At 56.6% G+C, this 24,609-nt stretch overlaps 1 protein-coding gene and 1 non-coding gene across 4 annotated transcripts; both read left to right on the top strand.

The window, feature by feature from the left end:
• Positions 1-4,889: 4,889 nt before the first annotated feature.
• Positions 4,890-5,098, top strand: LOC137228506 (small nucleolar RNA U3). Its single transcript, XR_010945293.1, has one exon. It is a non-coding gene; the product is annotated as a small nucleolar RNA U3 (small nucleolar RNA).
• Positions 5,099-5,151: 53 nt separating this feature from the next.
• CERCAM (cerebral endothelial cell adhesion molecule) lies at positions 5,152-23,862 on the top strand. Of its 3 annotated transcripts, XM_067743141.1 has the most exons (14): positions 5,152-5,588; positions 12,672-12,762; positions 15,004-15,114; positions 15,290-15,407; positions 15,966-16,100; positions 16,255-16,459; positions 18,921-19,040; positions 19,299-19,375; positions 19,469-19,575; positions 20,438-20,570; positions 21,942-22,069; positions 22,188-22,391; positions 22,784-23,036; positions 23,347-23,862. In XM_067743141.1, the coding sequence occupies exons 3-13, from the start codon at positions 15,041-15,043 to the stop codon at positions 23,034-23,036; spliced, it is 1,554 nt and encodes a 517-aa protein (XP_067599242.1). In that variant the 5' UTR covers positions 5,152-5,588; positions 12,672-12,762; positions 15,004-15,040; the 3' UTR covers positions 23,347-23,862. The 3 variants fall into 3 exon arrangements, with proteins under 3 accessions (XP_067599242.1, XP_067599243.1, XP_067599241.1); XM_067743142.1 differs by lacking the exon at positions 5,152-5,588 and having other exon boundaries at positions 12,516-12,762; XM_067743140.1 differs by lacking the exons at positions 5,152-5,588; positions 12,672-12,762 and adding an exon at positions 13,329-13,568.
• The last annotated feature ends 747 nt before the right edge of the window (positions 23,863-24,609 follow it).

The following is a 24,609-nucleotide window of genomic DNA, read 5'->3' as shown; positions in this document are numbered from 1 at the left end:
CACAGGAAACAGCTGTGGCAACAGGTCGGTCAGGCTGCATCTCTGATCCAGATATATCCAACCCTGGAGTCCTGTCCCCAAACGCTCCCTTTCATCCGGTTTCACTGTGGCCCGGGAGAGAGGAAAGAGCCCTGCTATGACTCAATGTGTCTCCCCAGGCCAGGCCCTTGCCTGCTCATGGCTCCCACTGCCCCATCCGTGCAGAGTTCTGTAAGAGCAGCCAGTGCTCTTACATGGTGACGAGCTGAGCAACCTGCCTTGGAAATGAATTGACAACCTGATACATCCCCAATCTCAGAAGATGACAAAGCCAGGCCACTGACCCCACTCAGAGGGGATCCTAAGAACCTCTACACCCTGCATAGTATATTTCCGTTTACAAAAGATGTTCCTCTCCATGAGATGAGTGAAGGAAGGGCAGGGAAGCCTTCCTCCCCAACCTGGGATGCTTCATCCCATCATGCTGTGCCATTGTCTTTATTACACGTATCCCTCTCTGAAAGCCTGATATTTACCCACTGTCAAATTTGTCTCTCCACTAGAATGTAAGCCCTCCGTGGACAGGGATCATGTCCTATTCATTGCTACATCCCCAGCACCTAGAAGAATGCCAGACCCTTAGAAGGTGCTAACTTTTATTAAATGCCTGGGTAAAGGGATAGATAGATGGGCGGATGCATGGGTCATTGTAATCCAGTTCAAAACGACCATATATTAAGTCCTGGGCACTGGGCTAAGCACTTCTCATGGATTATGACAGCTTTGTGAGGAACGCTGTTACTGTTCCCATTGTACAGACCAAGAACCCGAGGCCCAGAGAGAGGAAGTGACTGCCCCCAGGTGCAGAGCCCAGGTTATTTATACTTTTTTTAAATTTTTGGCTGTGTTAGGTCTTTGTTGCTGCACGCGGGCTTTCTCTAGTTGTGGCGAGCGGGGGCTACTCTTCGTTGCAGTGTGTGGGCTTCTCATTGCGGTGGCTTCTCTTGTTGCAGAGCACGGGCTCTGGGCATGCGGACTTCAGTAGTTGCAGCACGTGGGCTCAGTAGTTGCAACGCGCGGGCTCCAGGAGAGCCCAGGTTTTACATCCAAGTCTGTCTATCAGCAAAGGCCATGTTCGTACCCAAGCCACCATCTGACACGTCTATTTTCCCAGCACCCGGTGATGTTGGAGCCATTGGAAGTTAAGAGCTGGGACTCAGACATATTGTCTGATTCCAGTTATAGAAATATTCAGAATAGGTAAATCTATAGAAACAGAAAGCAAAAAATCATAGCTTAGGGATGAAGGGAGGAGACGTTTGGGGGGAACAGGGAGTGAAAACTAATGGGTATGGGGTTTCTTTTGGGGGTGATGTAAAGGTTCGAAAGTTGATTGTGGCAATGGTTGTGCAACTCTGGATACACTAAAAACCATTAGATTGTACATTTTAAATGGGCGAATTGTATGGTATGTGGATTACATCTCAGTAAAGCTGGTATTAAGAAAATGGTCAGGGCTCAAGAATCTCACCTCTGCCGCTTACCTGCGAGGCACATCACGTCGCATCTCTGAGCCTCAGGTTCCTAAACCCGTAAAATGGGGAAAATAAACGTCTCATGGGGTTAATGTAAGCACTAACTAAGATAATACATGTTACTATCCTCATTTTATCGAAGGGGAGCCTTAGGCCCAGAAAAGGGAAGTGACTTGGCCTAGGATGCACAGCTGGTGGGTGACAGGTGAGGGGCTCTGGCCTGGGTCTCTGAGCACTGCTGCTTCTTCTAGCATGATGTAGACTGGGTCAACATTTGTGCACCCACCCAGCCCACCACCACCACTCCCTTCCATCTTCCCCATCTTCCCCCTTCTCTTGGGCTCTGAGGCCCTGTCTCCCCACTGCCCATGCCCATGAGCAGACTGAGGTAGCGAGATTCCCCCAGAGCACAAGACGCCCTCTCCCCCAGCCCCTACCCTGCTCCCCTCCTGGAGCCATGATGCTGTCTTGCCTTTGCTTGTAATAAAGAAAATATCTCAGCTACCCTTCCACAGTTGCTTGGCAACCCCAAAGGGGGGTGGGGGGAGCAAAGGGGAGGAGGAAAGGGGGAGAACTCTGGAGCCAATCTGGAGACAAAGAGTAGGATTTGGGTGACATGGAGCCTGTTCTTAGTGCTAACCTGGCCTGGCTGGGGCGACGGGTGGGGGCAGGGGGCTTCCTCTCACCCCACTGTCTCACACCAATAAATATGGATTAGGGAAATGGGCAGAGTTTTTCCCACGGGCCTGAAAGACCACATCTGACCTTTCTACCCCCTTTATGTACCAACATGACAGTCAGAGAGAGCAAAGAGCAGGACCCCCTGAGATGCCTCCCCCGTGGCCTTCTGACTTGGGGAAACTTTTCACCCTCCTCCTTCCCCAGGCCCCAGACCAGGTCACAGCCCCGCCTGGGCCCAGGTCCCAGAGACAGGAGGAGGCTGCTCTTCAGGGGCCAGTCAGGAGCTCCCAGCCTCGACGGCACAGAGCCCAGGCGGGCGGCCCTGGGGCAGCCTGTAAAGGTGCTCCCTGCCTCCCGTGCCAGCCCCCTGCCCCGTGGCTCGGGCTCTGTGCCCCCCGTCCCGCCCACCTCTGCCTGGGCTCCCTGCATTAGGAGCCCTGCTCTCCCCACTGGCCCTCCTACAGCCCTGTCCCTCTTCCTCGTCTTTCCTGACCTCACTTCGCACCCCTCTTCCCCCACCACCCTCGTTTCCATTTGGTTTCCCTCTTTTCCTCTTCTCCAGGGTGGGCCCCCCTGCCGTAGTCCCCCCCAGACCAGGAAGCTCTTGAGGCTGAGGTTCCTGAAGTGAAGATGGCAGAAGGGGTTGCAAAGGCGGGAGGGTGGGGTGGTGATCTCTCTCCCTGGTGCCCCGGCTCCCTGGCCACTGGCCCGGGGTGGAAAAAGGCCTCTCTGAATGGAGTCAGTGTGGAGACAGGAAAAGCAAACACCTCAGCCTGGGCTGTACTGGCCTGCTGGGGTGGGGGACAGGATGGGGCAGGGGACTGGGCTCGTCTCAACCTCGCCCCGTCAACCCTCCCTTGGTTCCCGAGGGCCCATGGCTTCCTGGACCCTCAGCCCACAGTGTCCAGAAAAGGAGTGGGTTTAGGGACTGGGGACAAGCCCTCCAGGAGACACCTTCGCCCCAATCTTTCCCTGCCCCCCTGCCCAACCCCCAGCCAGTGCCCTTCCTGCCCAGCAGATGCCAGGAAAATCTGTGCCCGGGAAGGGCGGGCTAGCACCTGAGGGCCTGCCTGACCAGCCCTTCTCAGCAGCGGGAACTGGGTAGGCAAGTCACCTTGTGCCAGAGATGGCCCCAGCAGTGCCATCCACCTCCCGGGCCGAGGGGACCCCAAGATGCTCTGCCCAGCTGAGTGCTCCTCTGGAACCACAGCCGGGCAGTGAGGGAGCGGGAGGCTTTGTCGGGGCTCCCTATGCGTCCCCAGAAATCTGTGACATTTTCTGTCGGACTGTCTCACCCTCTGTCTGCGGTGCATGTGGCACTTGTAGTTTGGTGAGAGGAACCAAAAGGATGATTAGAAGAGCTGGAGGTGATATGGGGATGAAGGGAGACAGAAGGGGCTGGAGTCTGGGAGCGGGACTTCTAGATTCCAAGCCAACCTTTTGCTTAAGACCTATGGAATCACAGAGGTTCCTGTGATGGTCTCCTTTGAACACTTTGGATCCTAAAAGACTTTTGGAATGAGCTCAGAGAGGGGTAGCAACTCATCCTGGGTGACACACCGAGTTGGTGGAACTGGAACTCAAACCCACCAGGCCCCCTTATGACGCCAAGGGCAGTACTATTTGTGCTCTGGGCGCTGTGCTCGGCCACCTTGCCTTCGCCCTCCACATACAGTTTGGTCCCTCTGGCTTTCAGGGGCAGTTGGGGGAGGGCAGACTCTGGATAGCACCTCCCAGGGCATCCTTCCCTTTCTATCCTCTCTCCAGGCACCATGCCCAGGGCCAAGCAACCCCTGCCCAGGCATCAGAGAAGCCACAATCTCTTCTGATGAGAAGGCATGGTTTGGCCTCGACCTTACAGATCCCAGAGAATGTGGCCCCCTTAGGTCTCAGGGTCTAACTGTAGTCCCTTATGCTGTAATCAAAGCCCAACCACTCCTTGGAAAGCAAGGCCAACAGCTGACTGCCTGCTACAGGGTCCCCAAAGTGCCCACCTTGAGGTGCCCTGGCCATGGCACCTTCCTGAATAGAAACAGGCAGCCCTCACTGAGTCAGATGCTGTTCTAAGGCCTTGCATATACTTCGCTGAATGGTCTCCACACTCCTAAAAGGTGGGTTCAGTTTTACAGATTGGAAAACTGAGGCACAGAAAGTAGAAGTAACTGTCCGTGGACCCACTGCCAGGAAAAGTCAGAGCTGGGATTCGAACTCACAGCCTGGCTCCAGTGCCCTGAGCCCTTAAATGTTCTCCTATTCTGCCTCTAATTCCTAGGAGGTCTCCACTAGAGGTCATTGTGTCCAGTCCCCGCATCTGGGTGTCTGCCCAGGCCAACCTCTGCTCACAGACAAGAATCATTCTAGTTTTTAAAGGCACCTGCTCCAAGGGTGGAGTTCCCCCTGGGGATAATCAGACATTTATTTATTCATAGCCTTCTGGCTGGGAGGACAGGCTTTCCCACCCAGGACTCAGCAGGGTCCAGCTGCCTCGTTGTCCCTCTCTCCTTCCCACTGCAGTATAATCTATAATCAGAAGAGAACCAGCCTTGCCTCATGTCTCGGCTCCATAACCTCCAAGCTGTGTGTCCCTGGACAAGTGACTCAACTTCTCTGAGCCTCAGTTATCAACTGTAAACTAGGGTTAATGGTACACCCGCTTTGTGCGGTTGGTGAGGATTAAATGATAAAAGCGGATGAAAAACTCTACTTTGAGGAATCATGTCTGTAGTTTGTTACTAGAAAAGTTTCTCTGAACGTGTAGAGCACCGGAAACCGCGAGGAGGAGGCACAGCATTCTCTCCTGAGTGTGAAACCTGCTCTTGGTGTTGCTTCTGCAGCTGCCATTTGCCGTTGATAATCGCTCTTCTCTTGGGAGAGTAAGAGGCAGAGGATGCTGCCTGAGTGTTCGCCATCGTTAAAAAAAAGAAAAAGAGAAAAAGAAAAAGTGGGGGGGGGGTGGCTTAAGGCAGAAAGGGGTCAGTGATCACAGTGCCTGGCACCTGTGAAGTGCCCAGAATGAAGTGGTAAATCCTCTCATCATCATCATCATCATCATCGTCACTGAGACCCTTTTGCCCGCAGGATCGGAGCCTCTTGCTTTCAGCCTTATTGTTTAGCCTCCTCGTTACAGAGAGAGAAACTGAGGCCCAGAGTGGGGAAGGGCTTTCTCAGCAGGAAAGCTCTCAGGTCCCCTCATTCCCTGTTGGATCCCCTGTCTCTTCTCCTTCACTCCTTCCCACCTCGAGTCCTGCCCTGGCTTTCCGTGCCCAGGGTCGGGCCCTGGCTCCCAGTCCTGCCCAGGCAGTGCCCAGGAGAGAAGCGAGCAGCGGTTGGAAGAGTAGATGCAGAGGCCCGGCGCGTTCTCAGCCCTGGCTCTTTGTCTGTCGCTTTGTGATGGTAAGTGCTGCTCCTAAATCAGTTCTGTGACACTGTTATTGTTGCCCAGGGCGCAAAGAGTCTAAACTTTTCCCCTGAGGTCAAGAATGTGGCCGGTCCCCAAGCCGCCTGGAGCAGGGGCCTGGGTGGCTGGGGGGGGGGCTGGGGCCTCACCCCGAGCTGGGGCGAGATGTTGGGGGGAGGGGGTCAGCGGGAACAAAACGCTTTGAAATGCCTCCTCTCCATCACTGCCAACATTGTCCGCTGCCCACGGGGGGCCTGGCACCGCCTTGCCGGGGCTCCGGCCCCCAGCCCTGGCCAGGCCCGGCCCGGCATCTGAAAATGGACAGAAGGTTATTGTCCCTCCTCGCAGCCCTTTGTCTGCCCCAGTTCCAGATGTCTAGGCTGGGACCAGGGAGCTGACCCATGGTGGGCAGGGGGGAGGGGACAAAGGGGGAGAGCACGGGTCACTGCATCCTGAGGGGTCATTCCCAGACCCTGAGATCCCACCCAGCCACAGCCCAGTCACCTTCTGGGCCGTCTCAGCCCTGGGATTGTCCCTGTTCCCTTGTCTCTCCTCCCCTTCCCGGCAGACCAGGTTCCGGGCTCAGGAAGAGTTAAGGGCGCTTTGGGATTCCCACTGCTCTAACTGTGTGATCTGGATAAGCTGTGCCCCTTCTCGCAGCCTTTGCTCTCGCGTGGGTATCACTGGACCAGGGTGCATTCATTCACAAGAAATGACAGAGCCCTCCTATGTGCCCGCTCCGTGCTGGGCATGGGGGCGCACAATGGTGGGTGGGCCACTCAGATCCTTCCGGATTGTCGTTTATAGTCGTGATAGTAAAGGGGCAACATTTCCCACCGACTCTCTCTGTGTCAGGTACCTGCTAACCGCTTTACCTGCATTATCTCATCCTTTTCACAACAAAATCAAGGACGCAGTAGATATTGTTCTTCCATCCATTTTCTAACTTTGGATACTGAGATTCTGAGAGGTAAAGTCCCTTGCCCAAAACTAGGCGGCCAGGAAGCAGCAGAGCTGGGATCTTAGCCCAGGCTGACCGCAGCCACCGAGAGGAATGATCCACTAATAAACACTTGGAAGGTGCTGAGCGCAGAGCCTGGCACTGCTCCAGACTCAGCCCACGGAGTGGGTGGTGGTGGTAATTCCACCCGTGAGCTTCCCATTTCACAGACGGTGCTACTGAGGCCCAGATCAGAGAGAGAGAAGCTCGGGGAAACTTAAATAGCAACACCAACCGGGATTCCAGGACCACCAGGGTCGGGAGAGAGAGGCAGGCAGCCCGGTTTTGGTTTCAAACCCCAGTTCCGTGTGGGCTTGGGCAAGTGACTTAGCTTCACCATGCCTCTATTTTCTCATCTATAAGATGAAGATATTCCCTACTTCACAGGGTTGTTGTGAAAACTAAGTTAGGTAATACATTTCACGCACTTAGCACAATGCCTGGCACACAGCAGACAGTTAATGATAGCTAGTACTGTTATTATTCTGAATGGGGTAACATCTATCCTTTTGAACCTTCCTCTCACCTGGGGTCACCTGAGGACAAGGCTCTGTTGAGAGGAGGGAGGGGCTGCGGGTTAGCAGTTGCTGAGTGGGGGTGGGGATAGCAATGCTTGGTCTGCTTGGGGGTTTCTAGAAGTGTTGCGACACGATACTCCTGCAGGTCAGAGGAAGGCAGAAGGGGTCAGGCTGGGAGGGGAAGGGGCTGCCTGGCCCCAGAGGAGTTAACAGCTCCCGGGCCCTGGCCCAGCGGGACTGCCACGATTTTAGCAGAGGAGCCAGGGCTGCTTCCTGATGGGCAAAACAGCTGGCTACACGAGGAAAACAGCTGGCCTGGACCCAGCCTCCTGAGGACAGAGGCAGATTCTCAGAGGAGGACAGCTCCACATCTGGGCTCCTGGGAGAGGAGGGCATGGCCAAGAGCGAGAGGGTGGTCCTTTGGGGGTGGGGTGGGCATTGGGTGGGACCCTGGAAGATGAGGGGGCATGGGCAGATTCCTCGACCAGAGACCAAGATATGCTATGTCTAAGCGGAGTGGTGACTCCATCTGGAATTTGGGGGTCTCAGTCTCCCCTCAAATAGGAAAGATGAGGGGCAGGGGAGCAGATGGGGGGCAAGACTTTGGCGTTCAGCCCTGGGTCCGCTTGGAACCGGGCTTGGAACTTCATGTAGGAGGGAGCCTACTGGGGCTCCTGAACCCCCATCTGCCGAGCTGCACCAGGACCAGGAGCAGGGTGTGGGCTCCTGCTCTGGCCAGGATCCTGGGCTCCCTTGGCCACAAAGCAGGACAGGGGCCCAGAGAGCCCCCAACCCAGGAGATGTGAAGCTCGCAGCTGGTAAGAACTCCATCCGTGCATCCCCCCTGCCATAGGCCCCCCGTTCCCATCCTGCTTGGCTGCCAGGCTGTGAGGACCCACAACCCTGGGGCTCTGTGTGGGCCCTGGGGTACTTTTAGGCTGCCCCCACCCATTGGCAGGGAAACGGCACCTGAGACCTCGCGTTAGGTTGGGCAGGGAAGGTGGAGGGTTAATGGGGGTGTGACCAGGGTCCACTGGACCACAGCCACCTGCCAGGGCTCCTGACCCCCAAGCCCCACAGGCCAGACACCCCTAATTTCTCTCTGACCTAGGGGGCTCCTCTAGCCCACCTTCCTAACCTCCAGGAAGAGGGGGTTGGCCTTCACCTTGGGTGTGCCAACCTCAGCGCCCCTCTCCCTGATGAAGGTCACTCTTCAGGGTCCCTGCCTGTAGGCAGACCTTGGAGCTGAGGCTCCCAGAGGGGAGAAGAAGGGTGCCGGGGAGGGGGACAATTCTTCCAGGGTCTCTGTTTCCGGAAGCCAGGGTGGAGCCTGAGGCACTGGCGCCACCACCTGGCTTTGGCCAGAACTACAATGGCTGAGGGACGGGAGTGAAGATGCTGTGGGGAGGGGAATCCAGAGCCCAACTATGTGTTGGTCCAGGGTGGTCTGGGTCCTATTCAGCCAGATGGACCCAAAACAATCATTTTCGGGGTCCTATGTGACCCCTAGAATGAGGCCTTAGGCCCATAGAATAGCAGCTTCAAACTTGAGCTGGCATCAAAATCACCTGAAAGGCTTGTTGGTTTAACCTCCACTCGCAGAGTTTATGATTCAGTAGATATGGGGAGGGGCTTAGGAATCTGCATTTCTAACAATTTCCAGGTGACGCTGCTGCTGGCTCTGGTCCAGGGACCATGTTTTGAGAACCACTGCTTTAGAATTTCGGCGGGTTTGGCGCAATATTACCTTTGCAGAGTTCGCCATATTATTATATGTGAAGGCAAAAAAATGAGTGTAAGTAGGAGCACAGGTGCTTGGTCAGCCCACCCTAGTCAGTAACCCCATAATATTTCTTTTTTTAAATTAATTTTTATTGGAGTATTGTTGATTTACAATGTTGTTAGTTTCTGCTGTGCAGCAAAGTGATTCAGCTATACATATATATATATCCACTCCTTTTTAGGTTCTGTTCCCATATAGGTCATTACAGAGCATTGAGTGGAGTTCCCTGTGCCATACAGTAGGTTCTTATGACCTCATCATGTTTCTATTGAGAGCCCACCCAGTGCCCGGCTGGCCCTGCTCTAGGGCTGGTATAAAATGGTGAAAGTGGCAGACGGGTCCCTGCCTCAGAACTCACAGCTGGGCAGGCATGGCATGTGACCTTTCCACTTGCGAGTCTAAAAGGCAGCTCAAAATAAGGTCCAACGCAGAACCTGATTTCACATTCTACCTGCTGCTTCTCAGGTCTTCCCCATTCAGAACCTATCCCACCACCCAGCCCACTTCAAACCCTGTGAGTCATCCTGACTCCTCGCTCCATCTCTCACATCTAATCCCATAAGGCTGTGGGCTCTGCCTCCATTACATCTCAGCCCTGCCCACCATCATCTCTCCCAGTACCAGGCTCTCCTGGGCTTTCATCCTTGCCCCCATGGTCCGCCCTCTGAGCTGCAGCCAGAGCGATCTTTTTAAGAGGAATCCTGTCACTCCTCTGCTTACCCCCTCCAGTGTCTTCGTGTTGCACTTTTCAAAAGAATCCAAAATCCTGCCATAGTTTTAAGGCCCTAAGTGGTCCTCACCTCTTACCACACTCCCCTTGCTCACTTTGCTCCAGCTACCCTGGCCTCCTTGCTTGTTCCCACCTGTTCCCTCCATCTGGAACACTCTTCCCCAGATCTGCTCTTGGCTGGCTCCCCTTTGCTCTGAAATGTCTTCACTGACCCCTCTATTCAATGTTGCCTCCCACCCTCAGCTACTCTCTGTTCTCATTACCTTGTTTTATTTTGTTCATAGCATTTACTGTTCTTCGAAGTTATCTATTAATTTATCAGTTTGCTTGTTTCCTGTCTGCCTTCCCTCATCAGAATGTGAGCACCTTAGGAACAGAGACTGTCTGTACCTCTGTATCCCCAGTACCTAGAATTCTTCCTGCACATAGCGTGTGCTCAATAAATATTTGCTGAATGAATAGGATTATATAGGATTCCCTGTAGGAGTAGGTCCCCCTGACATGACATCAGGGAAGGCTTTCCAGAGGGCCTGTAGAAGTTGGCCCAGTTCAAGCAGAGGAATTAAAAAAAAAAAAAAGGGATGTGGGAAGGTCTTCAAGCATGAAGTGTTCTGGAAACTGTACATAGTCCAATTTGGCTGGAGCAGGAGATAGGGGAGGGGAGGTCAGAGGAGTTGGAGAAGCAGCAGGCAGGCCACGAAGGGCCTCCTTGTCCCTTGAGGGGTTTGAGCTCTATGCTGAGGGCAATGGCAGCCCCCAAAGGGTGTAACACCATGCAGTTGAGAAAGCACCACTGTGTGAAGAACAGTTTCCAGGGAGAAAGCCTCGGGCGCGGGGGTGAGTACTGGCAGGTGCTGTAGCCCAGGTGAGTGGTGCTGATGCCGAGCCGTGCAAGTGGCCACGTGCAGGAGACATTGAGGTGGTCTAGCCAGGATGAGGAGTGGGCTGAGAGAGAGGCACTTGTCATCAGCTTGAGGGAGGCCACCGGAGTGGGAGCAGGTTTGGGGGAAAGACTGGGGTTCTGTTTTAGACAGATGGAATGTGGGTCCAGGTGAGAAGCAGAGACACATGTCAGTTTTGCAGAAAGAGGGAGTGGTCCATGAGGTCGGCTGCTGGAGGGAGCCCTCTTAGATGAGGGGCCAGGAGGATGCCGGTCTTGACGGGAGCAGTTTGGCTGGAGCAGCCTTGGTGTGTGTCAATCAGCGAATGAAGGTGAGGAAGTGAGACCGGGAGCAAAGCACAGGCAGGCAGCTGACTGTATTCATATATTTAAAAAATATATTTATTTATTTATTTGGCTGCACCAGGTCTTAGCTGCGGCATGTGGGATCTTCGTTGCAGCATGCAGGATCTTTCGTTGCGGCATGAGGGATTTTAGTTGCGGCATGTGGGATTTAGTTCCCTGACCAGGGATCGAACCAGGGCCCCCTGCATTAGGAGCATGGAGTCTTAACCACTGGACCACCAGGGAAGTCCCTGTAGTCACATTTTAAGTTGGGGGAGGTTTAAGTCCTTTGGAATGTTGAAGGAAGGATCCAGAAGAGACGGATGTTGGTGATCCAGGAAGGGCAAGAGAATGGCTTTTGGAGTCCAAGGATGGTTCTGTTATGAGGAAGAGGTGCCTCTTCCATGGTAATAGGCCGTGAGAGCACAGGCCAGCTTGGTCACAGGGCGTGGAAGGTTTGGAGGCTGGAAATAAGAGTTCTCAGGTGATGGCTTCTCTTTTTCCAAAGAAGGCAGGAAGATTTTCACTGGGGGAGAAGGAGTGGAGTGAGGGCTTCAGAAGACCCGGGCGTGTGAAATGCCACAGAGGAGCAGGGGCAGCAGCACAGGGAAACTGGATTGTTGGGCTCAGTGAAAGTCCAGTGGAGAGTGGAGATCAGGAGTGTGCAGCAGTCTTAACGTGCCCCAAAGCAAGATGGCTGTAGGGTTTTTTCAGGCAGGAATGATGGGAGAACCCTGGGGCAAGGGAGTCAGTGACAGGCTAGACCACTGGGTGGACTGGGGAGGGAAAGAGGTGAAGATGGGAGGGGTCAGTGCATTGGGAGGAGGACGACGACTGAGGTGAGAGAAGAATCTGGAAGCCCCATGACTAATAGCATGGGCAGAGGCTCTGGGATGATCCTGGGATGGGTGAGGTGGGGGATATTGCTATCCCCAGGTCTTCCCTGGCGGTCCAGTGGTTGAGCCTCCACGCTTCCACTTCAGGGGCACGGGTTCAATCCCTGGTCAGGGAACTAAGATCCTGCATGTTGCTCAGCATGACAAAAAAAAAAAAAAGGGTATCCCCTTTCTGGGGCTGGGAGTGCCTTCCAGCAGAGGCAGCCATGCAAGGGAAGGGACTCATTATTTCCCCAGGATGCTTCAGGGGGCCTCAGGCCTTCCATTGCAGGGCACTGGCTGTGAAGCAGCCCCACCTGGAAGCTGTTGGAGGCATTGGAGCTGGGCTGGAGACCAGGACTCTGGGATCTGATGCCTCCACATGCTGCCCCATCACCAGGCTGTTCCTTGCTGGGCCCCCACCCCTTTTCTTGCAGTGGCTTAGCCCCCCTCCCTGACCCTGGGAAGAACCTGAAGGCGGACCCAAAGGTGCCATAGGAGAGTACGTTCCCATGGGTGAGGGGCTGAATGGAAGGAGAGGCTGGCTTCTCCAGTTCTGTCTTCCAGCCCCAGGAACTCTTCCCGCCTGCCAGGCCCCATGCATAGAATTAAGTGCATTCACGCTCTCAAGGAATCCTTGCAAACCCTCCTAGGTGGGTGCTGTTAGCAGCCCTTCTACCCAGGAGGCCCTGAGGCTCCGGGAAAGCGGCCTGCCTGAGGTTGGTGGTAGAGAGGAGCTAGAACCCACCACTGGTGCCTCCAGACCCCCCCCTCCCCTGCCCTAAGAGAGTCTGGGGACCCTCTTCCATCTCAGCAGGGGCCTTAGGACCCCGACTCTGACCAGACACAGGAGTCACACTGCTTTGGAGGGGGCTGGGTCACCGTGAGGGGCTGAGTGGTGCCCCATGTTCTACACTCAATCTAAGAGTAGGCCTTGCTCTCCTAAAGGGCCGGAGCAGTGCCAGTGCTGGCGACGGAGGCGAGGACGATGACGCGCGGGGGACGTCAGGCTCGGACCGCGGCGGGATGACGTCTGCAGGTCAGGGGGACCCCCTCCCCGCCCCCCAAGCCGGTCTTTCTGTCCGCCCACGCGTCGGCTGGCTGGTCTGAGAAGTTCCGTCTGGGCCCGCCAGAGGGCGCCCGGGGGCGGTGGAGGAGGCTGGAGCGGGGGAACCCGGAAAGGCCGCGGCCCAGTGGGTCCCGCCCCGCGGGGTCTGCGGCTCAGGTCAGAGGGTCAGATGGATGGCCAGGGAATCTGGATTCAGGGGCGCTCAGTGGAGCCGGATTCTGGCGATTGCACGCCCAGGGATTCGTAGTCGAGCATTCTGAGATGCCCGGGCGGCTCGGATGCCGTCCCCCACGACCCTCCAGCCGGGAGGGAGCTGCTCCTGGATCGCGTCCGGGGCGGGTGTCCGGGCCCTGGCCCTGCGATGCCCCTGGTCGAGGAGAGGACACTTGAGAATCCACGAATAGGGGTTAGGAGTGGGAGTCCACTCTTTGGGGAGTGCGCCCCCCACAACCCCTTCCCGGCCCGCCTCGGCCCCGCCCCGGCCCCAGGCCCCGCCCCGGCTGGGCCGCACCGCACCGCCCACTACCCTCGGCTGGGCTGGGAGCCCCGGGGGCCGCCGCAGCCGCCAGAGCGCCCGCCATGCGTGCTGCCCCCGCTGCCCCGCTGCTCCAGCTGCTGCTCCTGCTGGGGCCGCGGCTCGAGGCTGCGGGCGTCGCAGAGCCGCCGCTGCCTGCCGTGGTCCTTGCCATCCTGGCCCGCAATGCCGAACACTCTCTGCCCCACTACCTGGGCGCGCTGGAGCGGCTGGACTACCCCCGGGCCAGGATGGCCCTCTGGTGAGAGAGACCCGGGCATCGGCATCCACCGGGCATCTATCCCCCAACCCCACCGACAGTCCGGGCTCCAGATGGCCCCATCTGCTCGCTGCCCAGACACCACCCAGACAGGCCCCTCCCTCTCAGATAGGCCCTCCGCAACCCGTGTCCCCGGACAGGACCCCTTATCCCCCTGGCCCTGCAGACTGACCTCTGAGGCCTTAGGTTGACAGAGGGACACCATTCCCTAATTCTAGCCCCTATTCCACCTCTTGGGACCTCCTCTGGGTGTAAGTTGGGCCCAGTCCCTCTTGCCCTAGCCCTCAGAGCTGAAACTGAACCCGTGGGACCTGTGGTTGGCTGATTTGGAGCGGAGCAGACAGGAGCAGCTGGCGTCCCCTGGGGCCCGATGTGGCACAGACCAGCAGGCCTCCGGGTTCCTGGGGAGCCCGTGAGGGTGCTCTCAGCCCTGGGCTCCATGCTGCCCTATGGGGGAGTCACACCCGTTCCCTCTTCCCCTGGGCTGGTTCCAGCCTCTCTCAGGAGAGGGGCTGGGTCCTGCGGCCAAGGGCAAAGCCCCCTTCCTGCAGTCTCTCCCCCTAGGCGTCCCTGCAGGGCACTGGAATCAGAGGCCACAGTCTGTGGAAGCCAGAGCAGGGAGGAGTCCCAAGCTGAGGTTGGGGATAAACTGAGAGAAATGACCAAACTACCCTCCCTCCCCAACACACCAAAGTTGGGCTGGGTTTGGAGCCGGTGGCCTGGGGAGGCTGCCCACAATTACCAGTTTGGGAGTTAGTTAGTTCCCACCCATAGAAGACTTGACACGTAGTTAATCTTCACTTCTGGGGAATTGACTTAAAGGGGCAGTATCACCTAAAACCTGGGCTCTTGGCTAAGCCCCCTGCACCCCTCTCTGTCATGAGAGCCCCTTCAGAGAGGCTACTCGTGGTGGCAACGGAGCTCGGGCCCATCAGCATTTCTCAGGGACGCTCAGAGTGTGGTTTGGTCGTTATTACAACTATCTGGTGGAGGGAAGCAGCAGCTCCTCTGTCCAGTCCTGACTCAGAGAGGGGAGGGGGCTGACCTGTGGTCACACAGCAGGGAAGGAAGGTAACCAGAGAATGTGGCAGGCATGTTTCTCAAAGTTGAGGTACTTTTCATCCTTCAAAATGCATTTGAGTTCTGTCTTCTCAGCCCCTGAGCATGCCAGGACAGCTTAAAGTTACAGGGAGAAAGTGAAGCCCAGAGAGGGTCAGAACCTGCCTGAGGTCACACAGTGGATCACAGACCTATGATTGGGACCTGGCTTCCTGCCTTCCTCTGGAGCACACCTGCTTCCTCTGCTCCCAGGAGAGGCCAGCCCTGCAAGTGTTGGTGCTCCGGGGGTCAAGGCTGCCTCAGGGTTTGGTCCTTCAGTGGCTGTGCCCCCTCACCCTTCTTCCTCCTGTGTCCTCAGGTGTGCCACAGACCACAACGTGGACACCACCACAGAGATGCTGCAGGAGTGGCTGGCTGCTGTGGGCGATGACTATGCTGCTGTGGTCTGGAGGCCTGAGGGGGAGCCCAGGTGGTGACCTGAGGGGAACGTTTTCTGGGGAAGATGGATAACAGCTGCAGCCCAGAGAAGGAAAGGGACAGCCCCGAGCCACAGCCTCCAGACCAGGGCTCTGTCCACTGCCCTGCAGAGAGGGACACCACATGCACCTACCGCATGGGAACATCTCATCGTTTTACCCCCTCAGGTCCTACCCAGACGAAGAGGGCCCTAAGCACTGGACCAAAGAAAGGCACCAGTTTCTGATGGAGCTGAAACAGGAAGCCCTGACCTTTGCCAGGGACTGGGGGGCTGACTATATCCTGGTAAGAAAGCCTGGCCTACAATTGGGCTTCCCACAGGTGGTGGCACCTGTCCTTGACAGAAATCTTGGCGTGACTTAACCACCTGTAGGCTGGCTCCTTCAGCTAGCAACCTGGGTCAGAACCCAGATCAGATATTGAGCTTGGATCCCTATGCTTGAGCTCAGACTTGGTACTAAACCTGGATCCCTGAGTCAGAGTGCAGGGTATATACTGCGACTCGATCCCTGGGCTAGAGCCCAGAGTATAAACTGAGCCTAGTTCCCTGGACTAGAGCTCAGAGTAGGTCTTTGGATTTACTTCCTAAAACTTCAGATAAAGTTCTTAGATCAGCAATTCGGGTATAATCTCTGGACCCAATCCCCAAGCCAGTGCCCCAGACTAGATTCTTGGTCCAGAAACGGATCTACTGGTTTATAGGTTAGACCTCTCTGAGGGAACCCCATTGGATCGTGGGAGACTTTCTGGGTTTCTGGAAATCTGGAGGGATCCCACTCAGTGAATCCTTGGGGGACTGCAGCCCAGACAAGGCTGGGGCCTGTGACATCCCCCTCCCCACAGTTTGCAGATACGGACAACATTCTGACCAACAACCAGACACTGCGGCTTCTGATCGAGCAGGGGCTGCCCGTGGTGGCCCCGATGCTGGACTCTCAGACCTACTACTCCAATTTCTGGTGTGGGATCACCCCTCAGGTAAGGCCGGGTTCGGGGGCCTCAGGAGGCTTGAGGTCTGAGAGGAGGGACATGGAGAGACTGAAGGCCTTAGGGTCTGTGGGCCCTGGCAGGGGAGCAGTGTGCTGGGGATGGAGGGGCGCCCTCTCACAGCCCAGAGCCACCCCTTCCCCAGGGCTACTACCGCCGCACAGCCGACTACTTCCCTACCAAGAACCGCCAGCGCCGGGGCTGCTTCCGTGTCCCCATGGTCCACTCCACCTTCCTGGTATCCCTGCGGGCGGAGGGGACAGAACAGCTGTGCTTCTACCCCCCTCACCCCAACTATACCTGGCCCTTCGACGACATCATCGTCTTCGCCTACGCCTGTCAGGCTGCTGGTGAGGACAGCTCTCCTTGAGCCTTTCTCCCAGGCCTCTAGGCCTTTGCACATGCTATTCCCTCTGCTTGGCGTGCTCTTCCCCACTCTGCAATTAATCTTTTTAATTCCTGTGTGTCCTCCAGGTCATAGCCTTTCTTGGGCCCACTGCCCCAGTAGGTTAGATGTCCTTCTGGCCGTCCCCACCATGGCACTTTCACGTATTCCTTCATTAGGCAAATATTTATGGGACACCTACCAGGTGCCAGGCACTGGGGAGACAGCGGTGAGTAAAATCAGGCAGTCTCTGACCTCCTGGATCCTCCAGTCCAGTCAGTCAAAGGATCACACAAATCAATGTCCAGTCACAATGACCGGAAGAAGAGCTTTTTGATTATAGGTGTTTTGGGAGCTTAGACTAGAGTTAACCTGTCAGGGAAGGCTTCCTGGAGGATGTAAACTTTGGGGCTGAGATCTAAAGTATGGGCAGACATTAACAAGGTAGACAGAGCAGGACAGAGCATTTTAAGCAATGGGACCAGCAGGTGCAAAGGCCCTGTGGTGGCAGGGGATGCAAGAAGGCAGGCAGCTGGAGCACAGTAAGCAAAGGGGGCATGGTGCAGGCTGAGGCAGGAAAGGTAGGCAGGGGCCAGCTTGTGTGGACCTGATGGGCAAGCATCTGGTCTTTAGCCTGTGGGTGTCGGACAGCCATCAGAGGATCACGTGATTGGATCTGAACACTAGAAAATATCATTCTGTTGTCAGTGGTTATTTTTAAGATGAAGGTTACTAGAAAGTGTTTGGGTTTGGGGAATTCCCTGGCGGTCCAGTGCTTAGGACTCTGCTTTCTCTGCTGAGGACTCAGGTTTGATCCCTGGTCAGGGAACGAAGATCCCGCAAGCTGTGTAGCGCCGCCAAAAAAAAACAAAAAGGAAAAAAAGTGTTTGGGTTTGGATGGGATAAACCCAGTTCTGAGGAAGAGTCGATGTTGAGAGTGAGACAGAGATACTGCTGTTGGAATAAAGATCTTGAGAAGGCTACAGAGAATGTATTTCATGGTGTGCACTCATGGGTGGCAAGGACATGAAGGCTGTCTGGTGGGTGGAGAACTCTGCTCATGGTCAAGTTGAATTAGAAGTGATGATTTAATCAAGAAGTGTTGCACTTGGGCAAGCAGTGTGTGAGAAGTGTCCAGGGAGAAGAGTGTCATTTTTTTTTTTTTTTTTTGAGTGTCATCTTTTTTGTGTGTGTGCATGAGGTACTAGCAACATCTGCAGTGCAGAGATGCAGGAAGAAAAAAAAATCAAGTGCAGAAAGAGAATGAAGGTGAAACAAATACATGGAGAAAAAAATGAGAAGAAGCAAAAGTATTTCCTTTTTTTTTTTTTTTGGCTACACCGGGCGGCTTGTGGGATCTCAGTTCCTCAATCAGGGATTGAACCCAGGCTCAGAATCCTAACCACTAGGCCACCAGGGAATTCCCTATTTCCTTATTTTTTTCATTCCTACCTCTACTTTGAGTATCAGCCGCTCTTTATTGGTCAGCGGTTTGTAGGAATTTCGTGAACAGGGGTTTTGTGTCCATCATTCATGCTTCCACCACCTGCACTGGGCCAGGCTTTGTGCTCAATGCTGGGCCTGGAGTTAACTCTTTTTTTTTTTTCTGTTGTTGTTGTTGTTGTTGTTGTTTTTTTGCGGTACGCGGGCCTCTCACTGTTGTGGCCTCTCCCATTGCGGAGCACAGGCTCCATAGGTGCAGGCTCAGCGGCCATGGCTCACGGGCACAGCTGCTCCACAGCATGTGGGATCTTCCGGACCGGGGCACGAACCCGTGTCCCCTGCATCGGCAGGCGGACTCTCAACCACTGCGCCACCAGGGAAGCCTTGGAGTTAACTTTTTAATAGATACCATGTGCCTGCCCTGGAGGACTCACAGTCTATAGAAGACAAAAGCTAAATAAATAATTATAATAAAGATGATAAACATTGAAGGAATAAAAAAAGGCCACTCTGGTTGCCAGGTGGAGGACAGCATGGTGGGGGCAGGCGAGGGGGTAGGGTTAAGTGTAGGGATCCAGGCAAGAGGTGATGGTGCTGGATTGGCGAGGGGGGTTGGGCAGAGGTGGGAAAGATTTAGGGGGTGGAGCAACGCCCGGTGGCATCAGGTGGCTGTAGCCAGGTGTGAGTTTGCCTGCTCCTTCCTCACCTTGATCCCCTGAGGGCAGGGACTGTCTGTCTTCCTCACCACCAGCAGCCAGCTGGTGCTCTAGACGCATCTATTGCGTGAATAAACCATTTCGGCAGGAAGATCCCTTAGATATTGTTTGAGCCAAGCCGTTTCTCCCTCCAAGCCCAGGTGGGAATGCCGGGTCCCAGACAGGACTCACGTGGTGGGTCACTGGCAGGACTGGGCCTAGGACCTCCCATCTGGGTTCTGAGAGCCCCACCCTGCACTCCAGTGCTCACTCGGCCTCTCTCCGCAGGGGTCTCGGCCCACGTGTGCAACGAGCACCGTTATGGGTACATGAACGTGCCTGTGAAATCCCACCAGGGGCTGGAGGATGAGAGAGTCAACTTCATCCACCTGATCTTGGAAGCGCTGGGTGAGGGCTGCGAGCCGGTGTGTCCCCCCTCCCCACTGCTGGGGTTGAAGCCTCTCTCCAACTCATTCCCTGACTCTGGGCAAGTCCCTTTTCCCCCTGGGCCTCAGTCTGCCCATCCGTACAATGGAGGCAGGTGGATTCCGTGATCTCCTGCTGGGTATTCTGCCAGGGGGCAGGAACGAGGGGTGCTAGGACTCCAGGGCTGCCGCTGACTAGAGCCAGTAGGGACTCATGATGGGGGGGTGCTTTCCTCTGCAGTGGATGGGCCCCCCATGTGGGCCTCAGCTCATGTGTCCCGGCCCCCAAAGAGGCCCAGCAAGATGGGGTTTGATGAGGTAAGTCCTCCCGGCCTGCAGGATTGGGGCCAGGAGGTGGGTGGGCTCTCCCCTCCCCCTGCACCCACTCCCCTGCCTCCCCTCCTCTTCCAGGTGTTTGTCATCAGCCTGGCCCGCCGGCCCAGCCGCCGAGAGCGCATGCTGAGTTCGCTCTGGGAGATGGAGATCTCTGGGCGTTTGGTGGATGCCGTGGATGGCCGGTGAGGCTTCCTGGGTGGGGACAGGACCCTGGGCAGCCAGTGGGGACCGGGTGGTCCATCACAGCTCCATGGGGGTGGGAAAAGCAGACAGTGAGCTGAATGAGTTTGCCGTTCTAGGAGGTATTCAAACAGGGCCTGAGTAATTCTGTCTCGGAGAGTCCCAGGGCAGACAGAACAGGACAGGGTGCCCTCCCTCAGCCCACCTGAGGGAGGAGAGTACAGTGGTTAAGGCCCAGGGTCTGGAGCTTCTGGGCGTGGTCACCAGCTGCGTGACCTCCATCTCTCAGCCCTACTGTGTAAACGGCGAGTAACTGCCTTCCTCTTAGGGGCTTGTAAGGGTTCAGTGAAGGTTTAGCCAGGGCCTGAAATGTAGTAAGTATCCCAAAGGTTAATAATGTCTTCATTACGATTATCAGGGTTACTCTTTTCCATCCTGAACTTAGGTCCCTGATGGGCGGGGCGAGGGTGGGAGCAGGCCAGTCGTGTTCCCCCGGCAACCAGGGGTCACACGGCCCCACGTGCCCACTGCTGTTTGCTGCATACGCCCCGGCCCTGTGGACTGCAGGATGTCCATCCTTTGCTTGGGCCGCTGCCTAAGAAGTATCCGCCGCGTTCCCCGCATTCATCCTGGGGTGTGTCCCCCTCAGACTGCTGCCCCCTCCCCTTAGGATCCCCCCCGCCCGAGGTGGCAGTGGCTTTCCAGGTCCAGTCACTGATGGCTTCAGGCCACACGAAGCAGTAACAAGACTGAAGCCTCCTTCCAACCAGACTCCAGTGTGACTGTCCCCAACTTGCACAGGCCAGTTCCCCCTGGACAGGTCCCTGGCGGGCACCCCTGACCCCCTTATACCATCTGCCTCAGGACACTCAACAGCAGTGTCATGAGGAGCCTCGGCGTGGACCTGCTTCCCGGCTACCAGGACCCCTACTCGGGCCGCACACTGACCAAGGGCGAGGTGGGCTGCTTCCTCAGCCACTACTCCATCTGGGAGGAGGTGAGGACCCCCATCCACTGCTCTGTGCCAGCACTCGTGTGACCGGGGGTTGACCGAGCACACTAACAATGACCCGGCCAGCAGCTTTCAGCCTCCTAAGGGCCCAACCCTATACCTTATTCACCCTGCGGTCTCCACTGAGCACCTGCTGTGTGCTAGGAGAGCTTCTGCTCTGAGAACACAGAGGTGAACAAGAAGAATGCAGCCGGTCCCTCCTGGGGCAAAGGGACCAGAGCAAGGCGCAGAAATCAAGAAAGAACTAAGCTTGCCGCGGAGCAGGGATATACAGGCTGTTCGAGAGTGCGGACTGGCCCGGCCTCCTGGCCTCCTGTGGGGTCAGGGTGGGCCTCGCCATTGAGGGGCAGGGAGAGGAGGCTTCTCAGCAGAGGAAGGCAGTGCGGGCACAGGCCCTGGGGCTGAAGGAGTTGGGTGTGTTCTGTGTGTGAAGAAGAAAGGCCTAGGGCTTGGCCAAGCAGCCTCAGCCCTGGGCTGGGGTGTGAGTGCCTGGGAGAGGTCACTGCCTGGACACAGCAGGAGAGGACCTGGGCCTGGCCCTCCAAGGGGCGCCCCCTCCAGGAGGTGGAGCACAGACTCACTCCTTGTTTTTATTTTCTACTGTAGCCAGAATATGGGCGTGTGAGCTTATATTTCTGCTTTTCTGCTACCTCTGAACAGATTGAAGGATGATGTACGTTTCACCACTTACTGTGCTGATCTCATGCTCTTTTCACATTTCCAACAGTTACAAAAAGTATTTTTTCTCAGGGATGTGTGGGGCTAGGGCCTTCCTCCACCCCCCCAGCCCCCCACCCCCCAGCCTAGCTTCCTCGAGGAAAGCCCAAGAGGCAGAAGTGAGGAGCCAGGCCCTGGAGTCCAGCAGATGTGGTTCAGATCCCAGTTCTGCCACTTCCTGGCTGTGTGTCCTTGGACGAGTGGGTTCATCTCCCTGTGTCTCCATCTCCTTGCCGCAGTACAGGGACATCATGCCTCCTGAGGGTCCCTGGAGATGAGCACTGTGGCCCCAGTGCTCAGTGACTGCAGCAAGGGTTCTGATTGCCATTGTGATCTGCTTGGAGAGCAAGACTACCCTCTGGACCCGTCTTCCATCGGGAGAAACCACTCAGAGACGGGTCCCCTTCCCCGAAGGTCACGTAGCGCAAGGGCAGGGCTCACAGGCCCCCTTACTTTGCCGGTCTGATTCAGGGCCAGGGGTGGAGGGAAGAAGGGAGGCCCCCCCCGCCCCGCCCAGCCTTTAGCAGCTGAGCGACGCAGCCAGGGCTGAGCATTTGGCCTGTAACTGAGGCCAGGAGTGTCTGTCAGAGTCAGCCAGGTGGGAGGGGTCTAAAGAGCCTCCCCCACCATGTACCACAGGTGGTTGCCCGGGGCCTGGCCCAGGTCGTGGTGTTTGAGGACGACGTGCGTTTTGAAAGCAATTTCAAGATGCGGCTGGAGCGGCTGATGAAGGAGGTGGAGGCGGAGAAACTTCCTTGGGACCTGATGTAGGCAGTCTGTGACCCCAGGGGCCAGGGAGAAGGGTGGGCCTCCAGGGGTCTGCCTCCTCCTGAGGGGTCCTGGGACATCTACAGTGACTCCTGGGACCCCTGGTGTCACCTGCAGCTACCTCGGCCGGAAGCAGGTGAACCCTGAGGAGGAGGCAGCCGTGGAGGGGCTGCCGCACCTGGTGGTAGCTGGCTACTCGTACTGGACACTGGCGTACGTCCTGAGCCTGGCTGGCGCCCGCAAGCTGCTAGCCTCCCAGCCCCTGCACCGAATGCTGCCCGTGGATGAGTTCCTGCCCATCATGTTTGACCAGCACCCCAAGTGAGCCTCAGATGGGGGCAGGGCAGGGTCAGCCTGTCTCGAGAGCCCACCTCAGCAAGTAGTAAGTCCCCTCACTGGGCAGGTGGAGAGACTGAGGCTGGCAGGGCTGAGTCACTTCCTTCTGGTCACCAAGGAATAGCCCAGCTTAGCCTTGGAGTCAGACCAATCTATGTGTGAATTCTGTGATGCCCTGTGGTTTTCAGTCAAGCGATTTTCCTGTTCTGTGCCTCAGTTTCCCCATCTGGAAAATGGGGATAAGAGAAATCCTGCCTCAGGATTAGATGGGGAGGGCAGTCAGGTGCTCTGGGGGTGAGGTGCCTGGCTCCGGGCTGACATGGGTCTGGGTGGAGGGGCCTACCCCAGCCCCCCTGAGCCAGCCTCCCGCCTCCCAGTGAGCAGTACAAGGCACACTTCTGGCCGCGGGACCTGCGGGCCTTCTCAGCCCGGCCCCTGCTCGCTGCTCCCACCCACTACGCGGGGGACGCTGAGTGGCTCAGCGACACAGAGACGTCCTCGCCCTGGGACGATGACAGCGGCCGCCTCATCAGCTGGAGTGGCTCTTATAAGACCCTGCGGGACCCCCGCCTGGACCTGGCCGGCAGCAGTGGGCACAGCCTCCATCCCCACCCCCAGGATGAGCTCTAGGTGGGCCTCGGTTTTCTCTCGCCTTCAACGACCGACTCTGTGTTTGGGTCTCCCTTTCCTCTTCTCAGCTGTCTTCTCTCTTTCCCTCTCTCTGTCTCGGGCTTTCTCTCTCTCTGTCTCTGTTTGTATCTTTGACTGTGTCTGCATTTCTCTGTCCACCTCTAACTCCCTCTCTCTCGCTCTCTTTCTCTCTGCCCATTTCTATCTCTTTGTGTCTCTCACTATCTCTGTATCTGTTTCTGTCTCTGTCTCTCACTGTCCAACTCTAGTTCTTTCTACTTCTCTCCTCTTACCTCTTTTGTCCCACCAGGTCAGGCTGGTGACTCCAGAGAAGTACCAGGGAATAGGCCATTGCTGTCCAGGGAGCAGAGCAAGAGCCGCCACCAGGAACCATAGACCCAGTAGAGACCTGGCTGCCACCTTGGGCATGGCCACTCTGCCCTCTGGACTCGTCTTCCATTGGGAGAAACCACTCAGAGACGGGTCCCCTTCCCCAAAGGTCACGTAGCACAAGGGCAGGGCTCGCAGGCCCTCTTACTTTGCCAGCCTGATTCCGGGCCTGGGGTGGAGGGAAGAAGGGAGGGCCCCCAGCCTTCAGTTTCAAGCTGGGCGGACACAGGAGCCCTGCCCCCAGCTGAGGACCCAGCTGCTGGGGCCCCTCTGCCACCTTCTACCTCCACCTCAGTTCCCTATCCAGCTTGACACATGGGTCTCACCTGCCACCCTCTTCCCTGGCCAGTGGGAAGTGCAGGGAGCTGGGAGGAGGACCCAGCACACAGTAGGCCCTCAATAAAAGCTGGCTGGTATTGCACTTTATACTTCTTAACTCATGGTTGAGCCTCTTTGCGTGTCCTGAGGGCTGGGAGGGAGGCGTTCCTGATCTGTGGATGAGCAGGTGGAGAGACAGAGACAGGAGGGCAGCCTAGAGAAGGAGTCAGGGGATCGATCTGGCATCACGTCCTCAGTCTGCTCATTGGTGAAGTGGAGGTGGGAGGAGAAGTATCTCATGGGCCAGGTGGGTATAAAGTAGCCAAGCCTGGAGCCCAGCCCACAGTGAGTGCTTACCCACTGCGGCTGTCGTGGTCATCACTGGCCTCACCTTGCTGGCCAGGGTGGGCCCAGGCCAGACCGAGGGCTGCTGAGGCCTCCTTGCCTTTGGATCTTCACTTGTGCAGTTGGAACCCCTCCCCTGGAAGTGGCTGGGGAGATCCAGGGCTCCCCTCCTGCCACTAGTGTGGCAGCCAGAGGGCGCAAGGTGGCAGAGCCTGGACCTTGTGGGCCAGGGCGCCCTCTGCTGGTTTGGGGCCAGCAATGGGAAGGGCGCCTGGGGCATTTGGAATCCGCCCCCTGTGCTCTGGGTTACTTGCAGCAGCTTCACCTTCTAATGCTCTCCTGCTTGGGAACTGCCGGCCTTCCTCTCTCCCCACCCCTGGAAGGCCCAGCAACTGTCTCCACTGCCTGCGCTCAGGCAGCCGGAGGGGATGGGGAGGCGACTCCTTGTCTTGCCCGTAGCTGCTGTGGCTCCACCAGCGCAGGACCTGCCATCTCCAGGTTTCCTCCTTCAGAGGAGCCC

This window comes from Pseudorca crassidens, chromosome 7 (genome assembly GCF_039906515.1).
Source record: "Pseudorca crassidens isolate mPseCra1 chromosome 7, mPseCra1.hap1, whole genome shotgun sequence".
Taxonomy (NCBI): domain Eukaryota; kingdom Metazoa; phylum Chordata; class Mammalia; order Artiodactyla; family Delphinidae; genus Pseudorca; species Pseudorca crassidens.
The sequence above is the reverse complement of the archived record's forward strand: the minus strand, read 5'-3'. Positions and strand labels throughout refer to the sequence as shown.

Coding starts and splice junctions, on each gene's coding strand:
- CERCAM (XM_067743140.1), top strand. CDS start 13,372: ATGCGTGCTGCCCCCGCTGCCCCGCTGCTCCAGCTGCTGCTCCTGCTG. Junction 16,460..18,920: donor CTACGCCTGTCAGGCTGCTG/GTGAGGACAGCT, acceptor CTCTCTCCGCAG/GGGTCTCGGCCCACGTGTGC. Junction 19,576..20,437: donor GTGGATGCCGTGGATGGCCG/GTGAGGCTTCCT, acceptor CATCTGCCTCAG/GACACTCAACAGCAGTGTCA.